An 18,341-nucleotide genomic window follows, 5' to 3' on the forward strand; every position below is an offset into this window, starting at 1 on the left:
TGAGCACCGCCAGGAGTAATTCCTGAGTGCAGAGCCAGGAGTAATCCCTGAACAACGCTGCGTGTGACCCAAAAACCAAAAAAGTCTGGGGCTGGAGCGATAGCACAGCGGGGAGGGCGTTTGTCTTGCACACAGCCAACCCTGGTTCGATTCCCAGCATCCCATAGGGTCCCCTGAGCACCACCAGGGGTAATTCCTGAGTGCAGACTCAGGAATAACCCGTGTGCATTGCCAGGTGTGACCCAAAAATGAAAAAAAAACAAACCTGAAGTTCTGATGGGGCTCCAGAAGCCAGACTGGGTCAGGGGGAGCAGAAAAGGCTGGTCTGTGTCTGTGTCCTGTGTCACACTTCCTTCACATTCTAGTTCACAAATAGCTTCCCCTGCCACAAATGTGGTTCAGGAGTGCATCCGGCACAGATTTTGCATCTGAGGGGCTTGGGTTCAATCCCCAGCGCTGCTTTCACCCACACACCAAATAATAATGAATCAGCAATTAAAGATCCATGTGGCAGGAGAGCTAGAGAGATAAGACAGGGGCAAGGCTTTGCCTTGCGTGTGACCAACTCTGGTCCAATCCCAGGCACCACGTTGTAGCACAGAGGCAGGAAGAGTCCCTAAGCACCACTGGGTGTGGCCCTCAAGCCCAAAGCAAGTAAGTGAAAATGAATCAAGATGACGCCAGAGAGAGAGAGAGTGCAAAAATGAAGGTTCTTACCTCGAGATGCAGTTGACCTCTTTCAACCCCCAGCATCACACGGTCCCCCGGTCACTGCACAGGATAACTCTCCACTCGAGCAAAGTGTCAGCAGCAGATCCTGAGAAATACAAGGTGTCATCCCTGTACACCCCCCCCCCAATTTTTTAAATAAATATGGGACTGGCAACATGGCTCATTGGTACGGCACGTGCTTTGTATGAGGTCCTAGGTTCGATCACCAGCCCCCCAAATATTTTTTTAAATTAAAAACAATTAATACTATGGCTACCTTTGCCTTCAAACACATTATTTCCACGTATTAAAGGATGTGGCTCAGCGACAGAGCATCTGCCTGGCTTGTGTGATGCCGTCGGTCTACTCCCTGGATCTAGCAGGAAAAAGAATTATGACTTTTTTAACATATTAACCATTATTTAAATAGTGGCAACTCTGTCTTACTTCTTTAGGTTAAAGTGTAATGGCTCTATACTCCAGAGAAGCAACTCAAGGTGTGTGTTTTACTTTTTGTAAATTCTTCCCCAAGGAAGAAATCATTTACTTGCAATCGTTAAAACTCTCACACGTTACCTGCAGAAAATTCTCTAGTACTATTCTCACTTGGCCAGAAGCCTGGGGATTGTGCTCTCTTTAGCATTATTTATTTTGAAGTAACAAAAGCTGTCTGAAAAAAAAAAAGAAGAAAAGACAGATTATATTTTTTGCCTTGTGTGTCGATCTCTCTAGCGGGGAGTAGGTTAGTTTAATGCTGAGGGTTCTTTTTATTAAGTCCTCTAAATATTAGTAAGCATTTTCCCAGTACTCAACCCAAGCATTAAGCTGAATTTTTTCCCTCTCATTTTTCTTCAGTGACAAAAAATAAATAAATTGCCAAGTTTTACAAGAACCTTTATGGACATACAATATGATCCCTCTTAGATCGATCTCTTCGCTGTTGGTCTAGAACCCTGCTATTAAAGAAATCCAGAAAATAGGAACTAGTTTAACATCAGTTAAGTAGTTTTTCTCTCCATTTACTTCACAATGCTGACACAGAAGCTTTTTTTTGATAGAAGGAGGCACAAAAAATTTAACATTTAACAAAACCTGGGGATCATTGATAGCACATGAAGGAAAGCATTTGTCTTGCATGTGACCCAGTTCAATCCCTGGCATGACACAGTCTCTGGAGCACGGACAGGAGTGACCCCAGAGCACCACCAGGTATGACACAAAAACAAAACAAACAAAAAAATTTAACAAAACCTTGGGCTGGAGCAATGGTACAGAGGGTAGGGCCTTTGCCTTGTAGTCTGCCAAAAGGCGGTTGGTCCCTGGCATCCCATATGGTCCCCCAAGCACTGCCAGGGGTGATTCCTGAGTGCAGAGCCTGAAGTAAGCCCTGAGCATTGCTGGGTGTGGTCCAAAGAAGCAAAACAATAAAAAAAAATTAATAAACCTGGACCCTACATCATTCCACTACTCTGATCCTCATTCAGATTACAAAACTAAAAACTAAGCCCTGCGTCGACCGAAGAGAATGTTATATTCTTTTCTCCAAAGGAACTTCCTGGCAGCTACTTCCTGTTCCCTTTCCCTCCCTTCACGTTCAGTTGCAAGATGGAAAAACAAAAAAGGGGAACTTCCATGCGATGCAATAAAGCAAGAGAGGGAAGCCACAGACAAAGAGGCTGCCTTGCGGCTGGAGCCATAGCACAGCGGGGAGGGTGTTTGCCTTGCACGCGGCCAACCGGGTTCAACTCCCAGCATCCCATAGGGTCCCCGGAGCACCGCCAGGAGTGATTCCTGAGTGCAGAGCCAGGAGGAACCCTTGTGCATTGCCGGGTGTGACCCAAAAATTTAAAAAAAAAAAAAAAAAAAAAAAAGAGGCTGCCGTTAGCCTGGGACACGTGTGTGTGAGCAGAACAGTTGCCTGCCGACCTCAGCTCCAGAACCTCCCCAGGTACTCTTTGGCAAGTTCTTTGGGCTGTGTTTGGGGGAAATCCATTTCAGCCAAGACCAGAAGGAAAGCATTGAAGGGAAAAAAAATAAATCATCTACTTCTGGACCAAATGCACCATGTGAACACTGCCTGCTGGGAAAGGCCCGTTCAAGGAGGTGAAGTTCAAGGATGAAGTTCAAGTTCCCTGGTCTTCACTTTATTTCCACACCTGCTTCAAAGGAACAGTTTGAGAAGCCGCTGGGAAGGGACTCAGGGCTACATTTTCAGTTCTATGAGAGCGCGCGTACATAGACAAGAAATAGGCCAACATTTAGAAAAATTCAATGTGATAAAGGACGCTTAAAAACGTCACTTAGTGGTGTGAGGATTGAAACTTTTGTGGAAACGACAGCTGCTGTGTTTGTTTTTCTCACAGGATTCTTTTCCTTTTTTATTTTTTATTTATTTATTTTTAAAAATTTTTTTTTCTTTTTGGGTCACACCTGGCAATGCACAGGGGTTCCTCCTGGCTCTGCACTTAGGAATTACTCCTGGTGGTGCTCAGGGGACCCTATGGGATGCTAGGAATTGAACCCGGGTTGGCCTCATGCAAGGCAAACGCCCTCCCCGCTGTGCTATCGCTCCAGCCCATCTTTTTTTTTTTTTTACTTTTTTTTTTTTTTTTGGTTTTTGGGTCACACCCGGCGATGCACAGGGGTTACTCCTGGCTCTTCACTCAGGAATTACCCCTGGCGGTGCTCAGGGGACCATATGGGATGCTGGGATTAGAACCCGGGTCGGCCGCGTGCAAGGCAAACGCCCTACCCGATGTGCTATTGCTCCAGCCCCCCCCCCATCTTTTCCTTTTTTAAACAAAGGGTTTTGGGGCGCAGCTGGCAAGCATGAGGGCTTCTTCCTGGTTCTGCCCAGGGATCACTCTCCGGCCAGGGTGCTTCTTCTTTACTTCATTGAGAAATAATTAATGGACAGCATTGAAGGTGTACAATCTGATGGGTTTTGACGATTATTATACCCGTGAAACCATCATAACTATGATAATAAACATCTGTTCATGCTTCAACAACAAGACAAAGCCAAAAAAAGGAAGAGTTTGAGATGTCACTTGGAAGATACTCAGGTGCAGGGCCGGGACACTGGTGCAGCAGGTAGGGCACTTGCCCTGCACACAGCTGAATGGAGTTCTAGTCCCAGGACTGCCAGAAGTGTTTGCTCTGAGCACAGGCTGGATGCGTCCTCCAAAATACAAATAAACAAATAAAGAAAACAGGGCTCCAGGGCCGGGAAGGGACTCAGAACTGATTTTTACATGTGCTTTGCATGCCAGAGACCCACATTTGATCTCCTGCCCCGTACTGCATGGCGCATGATCTCCTGATCACTGCCAGGAATGGGCCCTGAGCCAGGAGAAACCCCTGAGTACCACCTACTGTGGCTCAAATATTATTAAGAGTAATACTGGGGCCAGAGCTATAGTATAGTGGGTAGGGCGCTTGCCTTGCATGTGACCAACCCAGGTTCAGTCCCCAGCATCCCATAGGGTCCCCTGAGCCCCACCAGGAGTGATCCCTGAGCGCAGAGCCAGGAGTCAGTTCTGAGCACTGCTGGATGTGGTCCCCAAATCAAAAAACAATAACAACAAAAAATAAGAACCCAGTAAAAATAAAGAGTACAATTATGCAGTGAAATACGGTAAATCTGGTATTTTTAATAAAAATTATAAGAACTAATCACAGGATGTAAATCTCCTTTCCTTTACCAATTTTCCAGAATATTTGGATCACCAGTTACACAACAGAGCCAGTGGTTTCATTTATTTTTTCATATATACTAACTCATGTTACATCAAAATTTTAGCGTGCCCATTTTATACATCAAATTTAAACCCAGAAATGAAATATATGGTGATACAACACTTTCTACTCTAACAGGCAAAGGGTATTCTGCCCCATGGCTCTGGGAAATATCTGAGTATTAGGAAAGAGAGATAGTACAGGAGGTGAGGTGTTTGCCTTGCATGTGACCCATCCCAGTTTGATTCCTGGCGCCATGTGTGGTCCCCTGAGTACCATCAGGGTTGACTACTGAACAGAGAACCAGAAGTAGCCCATGAGCATTGCCAGGTGTGACCCCAACTCCCACACTCCAAATGAGTAACTTTTTTTTTTTTTTGCTTTTTGGGTCACACCCGGCAATGCACAGGGGTTACTCCTGGCTCTGCACTCAGGAATCACCCCTGGCAGTGCTCAGGGGACCATATGAGATGCTGGGAATCGAACCTGGGTCGGCCAAGTGCAAGGCAAACACCCTCCCCGCTGTGCTATCGCTCCAGCCCTGAAATGAGTAACTTTTTTAAAAGGCAATATGACTCCATAACAGAGTATATCCGATGTGGGGTGAGGTTCTGAGCTGATCCCCAACATGAAATGGGAACTCAATATTCAGACATGGCGGATGTTTGACCCACTCTTGGTGTTGGTACAATGCTAAGAAGTATTAGTCACATTTACTGAGTTCCATCATCAAGAGACCAAGAGACCTTAGCAAGCAATCTAATGCCTTAAAGCTAAAAGCACTGTCAATCTACCAAATCAATTCTCAATCCCCAGTAGCCACAGAATCCACAACACCCACACTCTAATCAATCCCTGTCAATCTTACACATAAAGGCACTAATTGGCTCTTCAGCAAATCGCTCATTGAGTCCTCATGTCCAGGTCATAGAGGTCTGTAGTCCTAGAGAGGACCTGGGATGTAGAAGGGGTAGCCGGCAGCATCGGATGATTTCAGGGGTCCCAGGAAGTAAGGTGTGGTATGATTCCCTAACAGCAGTGAGTTGTCATCACTTACAAACGACAACACTGGTATGTCACACAATATGAAATACCGACATCAGCAAGTGTTTCTCTCAAGGAATGGAACCGAAAGAATGTACAGAGATTTATTACCAAGAATTGGGGAATCAGTTCCCGGGTCTGCAGGGTGAGCTGAAACTCCAGGAAAGCCACTGAGTGAGTCCAGTCTGAGTGAGGACCAGAGCATCCCTGAGAAGGGATCTGGATCTCTACGGGATGCTGGAGCTCTGCTGGATCTAACGGTGGGAGGCAGCGAAGAAGGGAGCTTGTCATTCCATCACCACGGGGGAGATGGGGGGAAGAAGCCTTCAGTGTGTGATCCCTGATCAGGCTCTGTGGGAGGATCAGCAACTGGTCTTGTCTAAGTATTTTTCTCTTTTCTAGTAATGTTTTTATGCGCTCAGGGCTTGGACAAATGGAGACGTTACTGAGACTGCTTGAGAAATTCGACAATCAACAGGATGATGATGATGATTTTTATTTTTATAATTATTATTACTTTTTGCTTTTTGGGTTACACCCAGCAATGCACAGGGGTTACTCCTGGCTCTGCATTCAGGAATTATTCCTGGCGGTGCTCGGGGGACCCTTTGGGATGCTGGGGATTGAACCCAGGTCAGCTGTGTGCAAGGAAAATGTCCTACCCGCTGTGCTATGGCTCCAGCCCCATGGAAATGTTTTCAATCTCTTCCAAATCACTAGGAAGTGTTTTGTGTCTGTCTCAGCTCTGTGAGGGGAGAGGAATGATAGGTTTTGCCTTTGCCTGAGCAATCCTGGGGCCCAAAGAACATAGTACAACAGCATATTATGGAGATCTAAGGAAGCGGGTACAGGGGTGAGAGAGGGGTGGGTGGGGGCACCGGTCTATACCCTGGGAGATGTCAAGCCTTTCGTACAACATGGCAGCGCTATAAAGCAAACAAACATCACACTCTTGGAAATCAATTTTATTTCTCACATTAAAACATAAAATTACTCTTGCATTAGCAAACATCCTTAGGTACAATTTATATAAACTCAAAGAATAGATGATTCTCTGCAGTAGAGTCACGCATTTTCATTCTTAACTCTGATGACAGTAAAGTCTTTCCTCCTTGACAGCAGACACAAGGTCCAGCAGCTGAAGTCGTTTTCATTCAAAACGCAAACCACTCTTCTTCCCTCATCGAACTAAGGTGGCAGTTCAGTGACAAGATGACCAGCCAGTCCAAATGACAGATGTTCACCCCTTTCCTCTGGCTCTCTCTTAAAGGACGAAGCATGTCTCCTACTAGGTACTAGCTTCTCTGTGGCAGGAACTGCTTTTAAGACAACACGGGTAGCAAATGACCTTAGAACTAAATCCTAGAAATGTTCTTACAATTGGCCCAATAAAATAGCAATGCAAAATATATTAATATCTGTGAAATCCATAAAACCACATACTTAGAAGTTACATTATTGAGACATATAAATTTATATTACAAATCATATAAAGTGTCTGCTTAAAAATTCGAAGTATTTTTCCCCTCTCTCCTTCCCTTCCCTTTTATTTTTTTTTGGGGGGGAGGGGAGTTGCTGCTATGATGCCCAGGTGGCACCCGCATGCTGGCTGAGATGGCACAGGCTAGCTGTGCTGTTGGCGCACCTGATAGCACAGCTCGTTATTTTGGTGGCACACACTTTGAACGCAGCCCTCGCTGTGGGTCATATGCACAATCAATGGCCATGGTGCTTGCTCACATTTTCTGGAGACGACATCCTAGTCTAAATGGCACCGCTGCCTGAACCACCCTTGGCATGTGGAATCTGACTCTCGACCTCACACCTGTAAGGCTGGGTCCCTCCTCCTGGGTCATCCCTCGGAAACTTGGTCTACATTCTTCTCTGATTCTGCTTTGGGTGAGGGGTGGAGGGGCTGAGCTATACCTGACAGTGCTCGGGGGGCTCTTCCTGGCTCTGTGCTCACGAATGACCCCTGATGGAACTTGGGGTAGGGGATGGGGGGCTGATATGTGCTACAGGGGACTGAACCAGGGTCAACTGCATGCAAGGCTTTTAGACTCTCTCTCTAGACAGCCTTTTTTGGTTTTGGTCTTGGATCACACCCGGTGGTGTTTAGGACTTATTCTCAGCTCGCACTCAAGGATCACTCCTGATAGGGGTCAGGGGACTGTATGAGGGATGGCCGGGATCAAACTCCGGTTGCCACAAGCAAGGCAAGCACCTCACACATGTACCTTATGCTGTACCATCTCTCTGGCTCCTACACTCCCATTTTTAAAAAACAGGGTCCAGGCCTAGCAGAGCTCAGCCCAGCATCAGTTAGGTCAGTGGTCCTCAGGGGCCCACCAGGACCACAGCCAGTGATGCTCAGAGAGTCACGTACTACCGGGGAAGCAAGACACTAGGCCTGAGCTCTACCAGGTGAATCACCCTCCCAGCACCTGGGCATACACTGACTTAGTCAGAAATCAATTCTCCAGAGTGATGGATCGACATTTCAGTGCTCTCCACGCCCCTAGGTGGGGGGATGGGGATGTCCTTGGGAAAGGGCAACGTCAGGGTGCAACAAGGCTGAAGTTGTGGAGGTAGATCCTGTGTGGACAGGAAATTTGCTGAAACTTCCTGAAATATTCAAATAATAGTCAAATAATTTTTAAGCCCACGGATTTTGAGGTGAGACAAACTAAGCATGTTGACAAGCTTGAGTCATGTGTCTTGTGTCTAATTTAAGGGTTTCTTTTAAAGCCTATAGCATCGAGGTGATGTCTGAAGTAGCTGTTCTCTCTAGACCTTTATTCTATGTATTATATTATATATATGTATATATATATAATTTTTGTTGTTTTCTTGGCCATATCCAGTGGTGCTCAGGGCTTACTCCTGGTTCTGCATTCAGGAATCATTCCTGGCAGGCTTGGGAAGACCATCTGGGATTTGAGGGACTCACCCGGGCCAGTCATATGCAAGGCAAGCACTTTCTCTCTACCCACTGGACTATCTCTCTGGCCCTTCTCTGGAACTATAGCGAGTAAAATTCTTACCTCCAGAAGAAGGAGGGAAGATTCTTACTCCAGAAAGAACAGTTGATTTTTTTGACCTATTTACTTATTTTTGCTTTTGGGTGGGGGGTTGGAGGGGGCGGTTATCCTCAGCAATGCTTGGAGGTTGTGCCGTTCCCAGGGGTGCTGGGGAACCAGGTGGGTTAGGGGTCAAATCAAACCCAGGCATCCCGCACGCAAAGCCTGCACTCCGGCCCAGGAAGTCATCTCTAGCCCCAAATTGCTTCATTCTCTAGAGCCAGAAGCTTCACTCCCTGTATTTCCTTGAGAGATCAAATGTTTTATGTATTTCATCTGTCCAGGAGATGACGTGCTCGAGGCAACTGCCTATGTGTAAATTGAAAAGACATCAAAATACACTTAAGAAACTATACAATCAGAAGGTATCGACAAAACGCTTTCTGTCCAGGACATACTGAGGTTACCCAGCGGGTTTACGTGATTTTTAGAAAGACTAAAAGAAGCTTAGCATCTGCATAACGATAGATTAGACAGTATTGGGGGCTGGGAGGGGTGGTCGGAGGGATCCGGCTTATTCGACTTTCTCTGTGATTGGCTCTAGAAATAGAAATTTACAAGAACTATTTTTGGTACAAAAGATAATCTGATCCAAAAGTGTATCGATCACCTGAGATTCTAGAATGTTGATGGACACAGTCAATGGGGCGTTCTTTAAAGCGTCTACCACAAAAATACTAGAACTCAAACAGTGATAATTACCAAATGCCACTCAGCCACTGTACTGACATTAACTAATATGCGACAGAAGCAATAATATTAGAGAAATAATACTAAGGGCTCCTGTCCAGGAGGTCCGAGGCCCGAGGTTTAATCCAGGCACAAAAAAAGAAAAAAAAAAAAAAGCTTTAGAGAATAAAATTTTAAATTATCCTTGAAGATTTAAAAACAAACAGGGCTGGCCGGGGAGACGGCTGAATGGGCTGGAGTGCGAGCTTTGAGGGAGACTAAGATTCCTTCCACCACTGGCACCATGAGGTACCCTCCAGCACTGGGGGGGGGTGCGTGCACCGAGCATAACCCCCACCCCCAATGCACTGCCAGGAGTGGCCCCCAAACGAAAACAAAACCAAAACCCAACTGACTCTACCAAACAGTGTATCTTCACGATGGAGTCGGGCGGCTGGAGGTGCCCGCTGCGCGCTGAGGCCGCAAGTGATGCCATCCTCCTGGGAGTCCTGCCCGCTGCGCTCCTCACTTCTCCGGGGGCCGTTTGGCCGTCTCGGCCATCAGGACCCACAGGCTGGAGATCATGGACTGCAGGGTCCCGTCACCCGTCTGCTGCGAGTAGCACATGAAGGTGGCCCAGAGGAAGGCGCAGACGCCCGTGTACGCCGTCCGCCAGTGGAGGGGTACGAAGCTGAAGTTGGTGAGCTGCGACATACACACAGTCTGTGAGTGCCCAGCGGAGCCCGGAGCCCCGAGTCACCCCCCTCCCGCCCGCTGCGCAGCCAGGACTCACCTGGACAAAAGGCCAGTACATCAGTCCAGTCTGCAGGGAAGAGAGAGCTCATTAGCATGCCCGTGTGTCACTCTCTCTCTCTCTCTCTCTCTTTCTCTCTCTCTCTCTCTCTCTCACACACACACACACACACACACACCCGCGACTCATTCTACACAAGATTGAGAAACACCAGGCCGACTGAAGGCAGACGAGGGATTGCATTTCAGACAGCCGCTTAAATTAGACTGCGGAGGTCTCCGGCGGGGAGCGGGCTGGGGAGTGGAGGAAATGATGCCGGAATCATTTTTCAGAGTTCTACTTGCCGGTTGGGAACCAGTTTGAGGGTGGGGCAACCACTTTTCAAAACAACAATGTGACTTTCTGTACTGCACTACAACTTCCCTGTTCACCCCAGCCAGTGACGCAGGGGTAGAGTATGAAAGGACCACGGCAGAGTATTCGTGATTGTTTGGGGGAACCACACCTGCGTGTTCTCAGGGCTTGCTCCTGGCTCTGCACTCAGGGACAAACTCCTAGCAGGGCTCAGGGGATCACAGGGGGTGCCAGGGGTGAAGCCAGGTCAGCGGCATGCAAGGTAAACACCCTAGTTGTACTCTCTCTCCAGGCCCCATGGGTGAATTTTCAAAACACTATAACTGAGGCGCTACGGAGAGGGCAGCAAAGTACGGCACCACATGCTCTGCGCTGCGCTGTGGAATGCACTGCGAATAGTGTATCCAAATCATTTTAATGCTCCAGAAAAGGTCTGACTAAGGGGCTGGAGAGATAGCACAGCGGGTAGAGCGTTTGCCTTGCACGCGGCCGACCCGGGTTCAAATCCCAGCATCCCATAGGGTCCCCTGAGCATGGCCAGGGGTAATTCCTGAGTGCAGAGCCAGGAGTAAGCCCTGTGCATTGCCAGGTGTGACCCAAAAAGAAAAAAAAAAAAAAAAAAGGTCTGACTGCCATTTTTTTGTTTTCATAAGAAATTATCAAGTCCTTTTTTTAATAGCCTTTAGTGCCTGCCACGGACTGGAGCAGTATCACAGTAGGTAGGGCGTTTGCTTTGCATGCGGCTGACCCGGTTTCGATTCCTCCGTCCCTCTCAGAGAGCCCGGTAAGCTACCGAGAGGATCCGGCCCGCACGGCGGAGCCTGGCGAGCTCTGTATGGCATAGTCAATGTGCCAAACACGGGGCTGGAGCGATAGCACAGCGGGTAGGGCGTTTGCCTTGCACGCGGCTGACCCGGGTTCGAATCCCAGCATCCCATATGGTCCCCTGAGCACGGCCAGGGGTGATTCCTGAGTGCAGAGCCAGGAGTAACCCCTGTGCATCGCCAGGTGTGACCCAAAAAGCAAAAAAAAAAAAAAAAAAAAAAAATGTGCCAAACACAGTCACAACAAACAAGTCTCACAGTGGAGATGTTACTGGTGCCCGCTTGAGCAAATCGATGAACAACGGGGCGACAGTGCTGCAGTGCTAGTGCGTACCATCCGATTTTCCAGAAAAAAGGGAAAAAGGTATAAGCCAGAGGAGTGCTTGCCTTATAGCCCAGGATTCAAGATTCAGCACCTAATAACACAGTCCCCTGAACAGACAGGAACGGCCCAGCACCACTAGGTGTAGCCTGCAACCCCCCAAAATAAATAAAGTCATCATCTGTATGACCTTATTTTTTTCTAAAGCTCTACAATGAACTGTCTCAACTATCTAAAGTATTAAATACTTTAAGCATTTGTATCTATAGTTACTTAATAATCAACTATTTGGGGGCCAGAGAGATGGCACAAAAGTTAAGGCTCTTGGGCTAGAGCGATAGCACAGCAGGGAGGGCGTTTGCCTTGCACGCGGCCAACCCTGGTTCGATTCCCAGCATCCCCGTAAGGTCCCCTGAGCACCGCCAGGGGCAATTCCTGAGTGCAGAGCCAGGAGTAACCCCTGTGCATTGCCAGGAGTAACCCAAAAAGCAAAAAAAAAAAAAAAGTTAAGGCTCTGTCCTAGTGCTACCAGGCACAGCAGGTGTTCACAGCCAGGTGTGGCCATAAATATGCCAAACCAAAACAAACAAATGAAACAAAACAAATAAACCAGCACAAAGACTTTACTACTTAGGCAAAAATGACCAGAAAAACTAATTCAAAGATAGCATTATACAGGGCAATTTTTTTCCCCCTTAAACAAAAGCCTCTGCGCTGGTGGGTGTGGCTCAGGGGCAAGCACCTGGATGCATAAGCCCTGGGTTCCATGCCTGGTGCCACCATGCCAACAGCAGCAACAACGTCTGAAAGAGAACGCGGTAGCTTAGTCTAGCAGGAGGAGCTCTCGGTTTCCCTCAACAGAAGGAGCAAGGGGCCCCCCGGGTAAAGGCTGAGTGTAGTGCCAGGGAAAAGTGGGCCCAGGGCAGGGCCAATGAGCCTAGAACATCTTGTTATGCCAGAAGGGGTTTCATAAACAAAAAGTACTATCACCACCCCATAGGAAGGAATTCTGCCTGTCCGTGTGGGTCCCCAAACATAACGTGAATTAATCATAAGCCACGGAGACATTTCTGTGGATAAAGACTGAAATGAATCAGAAGCCAGCATAAACACTGGACTCTGAATTCCTACTAACAACACACAGAAGGTAATACTTACCTTGGATAGAAGAGTTCTGAATACTCCTTCCTTTTAGGGTGGAGGGGAAGGAGGGTGGCGTGAGGGGATTTGGGCCACACCCAGGGGTGCTCAGGGCTCTCTCCTGGCTCTATGCTCGGGGCTCACTCCAGGCAGTGCTCAGGGGCCAAACTCAGGCCAGCCTTGTGCAAGGCAAGTACCATCCCTGCTACACTATCTTTCCAGCCCTGGACTCTTTCTTCTTGATGGAAGGAAGAACTATATTCCCAGTAGAGGGAATCAGGGAGGAAATGTGGCTTCAATCCTGCTTGTCATCTGCCTCCAGTCACTTAGTGGGCAGAGCCAGAAGGCGGCCAGTGGTAGGTACCACTGACCAGAAGATGCTGAGGCAGAGTGAGTCACAGCCGGAGGAGGCTGGCACTGTTTTCCATGGGAGTTAAGTACGTAGGAAGTTCTAGGCCAAGTGGTGGTGGTCTAGAAACCTGAAAGATCACCTTTGTACACATAAAAGCACCAAACAAGCTCTCGGCCAGAGATAAAAATCATCCCTGACTTTGCCAAGTCTTAAGGACTTGGCTCAATAAATCATCATGGAATAAATGAATAAATATTTGTTGGACAGGTATATCTGAACTCAGCAAACAGTACTGCAGGCAATTTGTCTCAAGCCTGAAAAATAATCCTTGCATACATCACCCTTTTCTATTAACACTTGTGGGGTTAAGAAGGTTCTTTTACACCATCCACCCATCCAGCCAACACTACCAAGCCCAAGAAATACTCCCTGGGCCGGAGTATTGAATCCAACAGTCTAGTTAGCTCAGTGTGACCAGGAATGGCCCGGTCACTGCTTGGGAGGCCCTCAAACCCCCAAACAGAAGGTTCTTTTCACAGGCACTGGGGAGACTGTAGAGCTGGGCACACCAGCTCTGAATGTAAAAATGACTCAATGAAACCACTTACATCCGATGAACTCTCTTATGGGATAACCTCGTTGGCTCCAAAAATTCACCCATGAACTGTGATTATAGTAAGAAGAAATAGAAGAATGTCCAAAAGAATTATGAATTGTGTGGCTAAAACACAGAGACCTGGAATACTGCCCCATAATTGGAAGCCTGTCTCATGAGCTGGGGCAGAAGGCAGCTGGAACAGAGAAGGGGTCAGTAAGTCAATGATGGTTGAAGGGATCATTCGGAATGGGAGATGTGTGCTGAAATTAGATAAAGGACCAAACATGATAACCTCTCAGTATCTGTATTGCAAACCATGATGCTCAAAAGTAGAGCGAGAGTATGGGGAAAATTGTCTGCCATGGAGGCAGGGGGAGGGTGGAAAAGGGGGGGTATACTGGGGACATTGGTGGTGGGGAATGTGCACTGGTGGAGGGATGGGTGTTCCATCATTATATGATTGTAACTCAAACATGAAAGCTTGCAACTCTGTCTCACGGTGATTCAGTAAAAAAAAAAAAAATTTAAAAATTTAAAATTAAAAATTAAAACATAGAGAACTAACTCCCTTCCTACCCTGGGATTCCCCCATGTTGACACAGGCAGGAAGCTGACATTCTGCTTGAAGTCGCCTCTCATCCATCACTACGTGGGTGAGACACAGCCACAAAGTGTGTCTTGTGTAAACCCACTGGAGTCTTACTTCAAGAACTTTTCCACAAATATATATTAGAATTGAAAAGATACAAAAAGATCTTGGTTGCATTCTCGGTATCTGTTTTACCTTATATGTATTCCAGAATTTCTGTTTCAGGTCCAAAAATATGTCATCCTTTTCCTGGAGAATACTCATACCTATTGGCATAAACACATACCAAATTGATTTTTTTTTCAGTTAGGGAAGAGTGCTTTATCATGTTCACATTCATGTTCAAATTTCCTGTTCCAATATACAGAATAACCTCCCCATCCACTCACCAAGGGCCCTTCCAACTCAACACTGAAAACAGAATAGAACCTCAAATCCAAAACCAGCTTGATTTCGAAAAAATTAAGAAATGTGAAGGAAGAATAACAGGGTAAAAATAATTATAACTGGGGCTGGGGAGACAGTCGTGTAGGTAAGGCCCTTGTCGTGCACACGGCTTCCCTAAGCACTGCTGGATGTGACCAAACATCTCAAACAAAACCAAACTTTACAGGATGACAGGTCTCAAGTATTCCAAGACTACTGATTTCCTGCCAGCATTCTTCCAATCAAAATTAGGAGGTGGAACACCACTTCAGTCTTTCTAAAACATTCAGAAAACCATGGCTGGAGCGATAGCACAGCTGGTAGGGCATTTGTCTTGGGGCTGGAGCAATAGCACAGCGGGCAGGGCGTTTGCCTTGCATGCGGCTGACCTGGGTTCGATTCCCAGCATCCCATAGGGTCCCATGAGCACCGCCAGGAGTAATTCCTAAGTGCATGAGCCAGGAGTAACCCCTGTGCATCGCCAGGTGTGGCCCAAAACGCCAAAAAAAAAAAAATTCAGAAAACCTTGACGTACAAAAACAGAGGAGAAACTCAAGATGCAAACGGAAAAGTTCTACTTTCAGAAGAGTGTAAGAAGGGAGAGCGCTCTGGCAATTCTCTCTGAAGGCTCAGGAGGAAGGGGGAATAATGCTTTTTTCTTGGGGTAGGACGGGGAGGGTGAATCCATTGCAGAGGACCCCAAAGAGGCGCAGTATAACCGATGACCCCTCTAGCAGTTTATCCAGCGGAACTGAAGCCCGTGGCACTGTGTTACCCTCCTGAGGCAGTGCTCGAGGCTGGCACTGTGACGGAGGAGGAAGCGCTCCGAGAGGTTCAGGGAAGACCGAACCCAACCCAGGTGCAGGATCCTGAGTCAGACCTCCACCCCGGTCCAAAGGAGCATCTAACCGGGGCAATTTCCAAGTGCCCTGGACAGCCGCCAGCCTCCCCACTTCGCCTTAACACGATGAGAGGGAAACGGGGCCGGAAATCTGAAACGTCCAACAAAGCAGCAATCTGGACTGGAGGGGATACCCCGTTACCTCCGGCTCCAGACCCACCGGCAACCTTCGCCCCCGAGACTGAGAAGGCGGCAGGGTGGCGAGGCAGTCCAGGGGGTAGGGGGCTTGCCCTGCAGGAGGCCAACTGTGGTGGGCACCGCACTGCAGACGGTCCCCTGAGCACTGCCAGGAGTGATTCCTGAGCACTGAGCTCTGAGCATAACCTGGGGTGGCCCCAAACTCCACAAGCAAAGGAGAGAATAAGAAGGTGGCACGCCTTAGTTTTCCTGGGCTAAGTCACTCCACCCCACTGTGTCCTAGTCTCCTGGTCTATAGCATCGAGAGATAATCGGAGTCTTATTATTACATGATCAGAGTCTCCGCCCCACTGGGTAGTCTGAAGAGAAGGGGTGGGGGCTGCTTCTGTGAAACAGGAGTGTCCCCCTGTTCCTAACCCCCCTCTTAGTAACAGGCCCCTGTTTGGAAAGGTGTGCCTGGGAGCCACCCTCGGGGATCCAGCAGATGTGGTGAAGAACCTGGCGGCCCTGCTTTCAGGGCGCTGTCCCCTCACCCCCAATCTCTCAGGCCACGAAGGCCTTGGGGTGGCAGCTGTGGTGTCACCGAGCAACCCACTCAGGTCTCTCCTGTGAGGAGAGAAGTGAATGTGGCCCCACAGGTCCACAGGGCCATGTGGATTTCCTCCAAGTAGCCACTGGACCCCCTCCGCCTGGCCGCCACCGGCCCCGGGCGAGGGAGCTCAGGAGGCAGATCTGTGAGGAGTGAGAGCCAGGCCCAGGACCCCGGGGTTTTCCCAGGAAGTGGCTGCACCTCCTCTCCCGCTCCCTTCTGGCCCAGAGAAATCACTGACGGGGGGACAGAGAGCCCCGTCCACTGTTTTAGATATTAGGGACCCAAAGAAGTTTCCTAAAGTCGGGTCCTCAGGACAAAAGGGAGTTTTTTTTTTTTTTGAGAAGGGGGTTCCCTGGACCCCCAAAGGTGGGGTATCTTCCAGAGAGGGATCTGAGGTACCTTCTTTTTTATTTATTTATTTTTTTTTTTTTGCTTTTTGGCTACACCTTACTGTGTTCAAGGGTCACTCCTGGGGGTCCACACGGGGTTTCAAAGACCCAACCTGAGTCCGCCACACTCAAGGCAAGCACCCTGCCCTCAGTACCACCTCCCCAGCCCCGGTCTCCTCGCATATTTCTGTGAGTTTGGACATGGGACGGGCTACTGTGAAACAAATCCAGCCAGCAGAGCTGGACTTGCACCCAGAACTGTGAAGATTCTGGGGAACCAGGCCCAGGCAGCGGTTTCTCAGCCCTCTCGGGTCTGCCGGGCTGAGGAAAGGCAGGTTTTCCAGGGCAGGCGGCTGCTGCTTGGTGTGAGGCCGGGGACTCTGCAAAAGCCCAGGGGTCTCTACTTCTGGGGAAATGGAACGTCAGTCCCCCCCAACACACACTAGTACACACTTACACACTAGTACACACTCACACACAGTACTAGACACAGACTAGTACACACTCACACACTCTAGTACAGTCACACACTTACACACACTAATAGACACTAGTACACAGACACACACGGTCACACATACAGTCACACACATTTACACACACACTTATGCATACAGTCACACACACTAGTACACACTCACATGCTAGTACACACATACAGTCACACATACTCAACATACACTCTAGTATGCACACAGTCACACACATTTACACACTAGTACACACACTCACACATACTGTCACACACACACATACACACACTAGCACACAAATACTCAAACATACACACAGTCACACACTCAAACATACACACTAGTACACACACATACAGGCACATACACACCCACCCACACACTCACACGCCTGAGTTGCTGCCCAGCCCCAGAGCCCCTTGCTCCCCGGCGCCCTGACCCAGTGGACCTTGGCCCCCGGCCCCGACCTGGCCGCCTCGGCCCTTGCCCCGCCGCCCTCCAGACCCCGGGCGCTGCCCCCGGCGCGCGGGCCCCCGCAGGCCCGGCCCCGCCCGCGGGCCTCACCGGTGTAGAAGGCCGAGATGCCCACGGGCGCGGCGAAGGCCTGGTCGCAAACCACCTTGGCCAGGATGGTGCGCGGCGCGCGGCCGGGCAGGGCGCGTTCCAGCACGCGCATCCACACGTAGTTGAAGTTGGCGTGGAAGGTCACGGCCAGGGTGGCCACGCGCCGCGTCTGCCGCCAGTCGGCCGGGCCGCCCCGCAGGTGCTGCTGCAGCGCGTCGCCCGACGAGTAGAGCGCCGTGTAGAGCAGCACGTTGGTGGGCCACGGGTAGCGCTGCACCACGCGCGGCAGCGCCCGCCACCAGCCCGCCATGCCCGGCTCTGCTGGGCGCCCGCCGCGGCCCGGGGCCTTCAGCCGGCGGCGCCCCGGCCCCGCCCGCCGCCGCGCGCCCCGCCCCCCGCGCCCGGCGCCGCGCGCCCATTGGGCGGCGCCGCGCACACCCCGCCCGCGCCGCCCAATCGCGTGGCCGCCGGTGGGCGGGGCTGCGCCTCGGCGCTGTGGCTGGACCGCGGATTACCGACTCCTTGCACCCGGAGCGACGCACCGCGGGCAAATCCCAGCTGCGGGCGCCGAGAGTGAGAGCGACGGATGGTTGTCGGGGCAGGTGTGCGTGCGCGCGTCAGTGTGTGTGTGCGCCCGTGTGTGCGTGTGTGCGCGCGTGTGCTGCGTGTGTGTGCGCGCGCGT

The 18,341-nt window shown here is 49.5% G+C and overlaps 1 protein-coding gene across 1 annotated transcript; it reads right to left on the reverse strand.

The window, feature by feature from the left end:
• Positions 1–6,440: 6,440 nt before the first annotated feature.
• On the reverse strand, positions 6,441–18,031 carry MPV17L (MPV17 mitochondrial inner membrane protein like). The gene is made up of 4 exons (XM_055137045.1): positions 17,659–18,031; positions 14,371–14,441; positions 10,036–10,065; positions 6,441–9,947 (listed from the first exon to the last, which is right to left on the reverse strand). The coding sequence occupies exons 1-4, from the start codon at positions 17,966–17,968 to the stop codon at positions 9,768–9,770; spliced, it is 591 nt and encodes a 196-aa protein (XP_054993020.1). The 5' UTR covers positions 17,969–18,031; the 3' UTR covers positions 6,441–9,767.
• Between the last annotated feature and the right edge of the window lie 310 nt (positions 18,032–18,341).

The sequence above is a fragment of the Sorex araneus genome, chromosome 4, assembly GCF_027595985.1.
Source record: "Sorex araneus isolate mSorAra2 chromosome 4, mSorAra2.pri, whole genome shotgun sequence".
In the NCBI taxonomy this organism is placed as follows: domain Eukaryota; kingdom Metazoa; phylum Chordata; class Mammalia; order Eulipotyphla; family Soricidae; genus Sorex; species Sorex araneus.

What these genes read in the sequence shown, in the direction of transcription:
- MPV17L (XM_055137045.1), bottom strand. Translation starts at nt 17,968, where the DNA reads ATGGCGGGCTGGTGGCGGGCGCTGCCGCGCGTGGTGCAGCGCTACCCG. An exon ending in CATCTCGGCCTTCTACACCG is followed by an intron (nt 14,442 to 17,658) that starts GTGAGGCCCGCG and finishes TTATGCCAATAG; the next exon opens with GTATGAGTATTCTCCAGGAA. An exon ending in AATTCTGGAATACATATAAG is followed by an intron (nt 10,066 to 14,370) that starts GTAAAACAGATA and finishes TCTTCCCTGCAG; the next exon opens with ACTGGACTGATGTACTGGCC.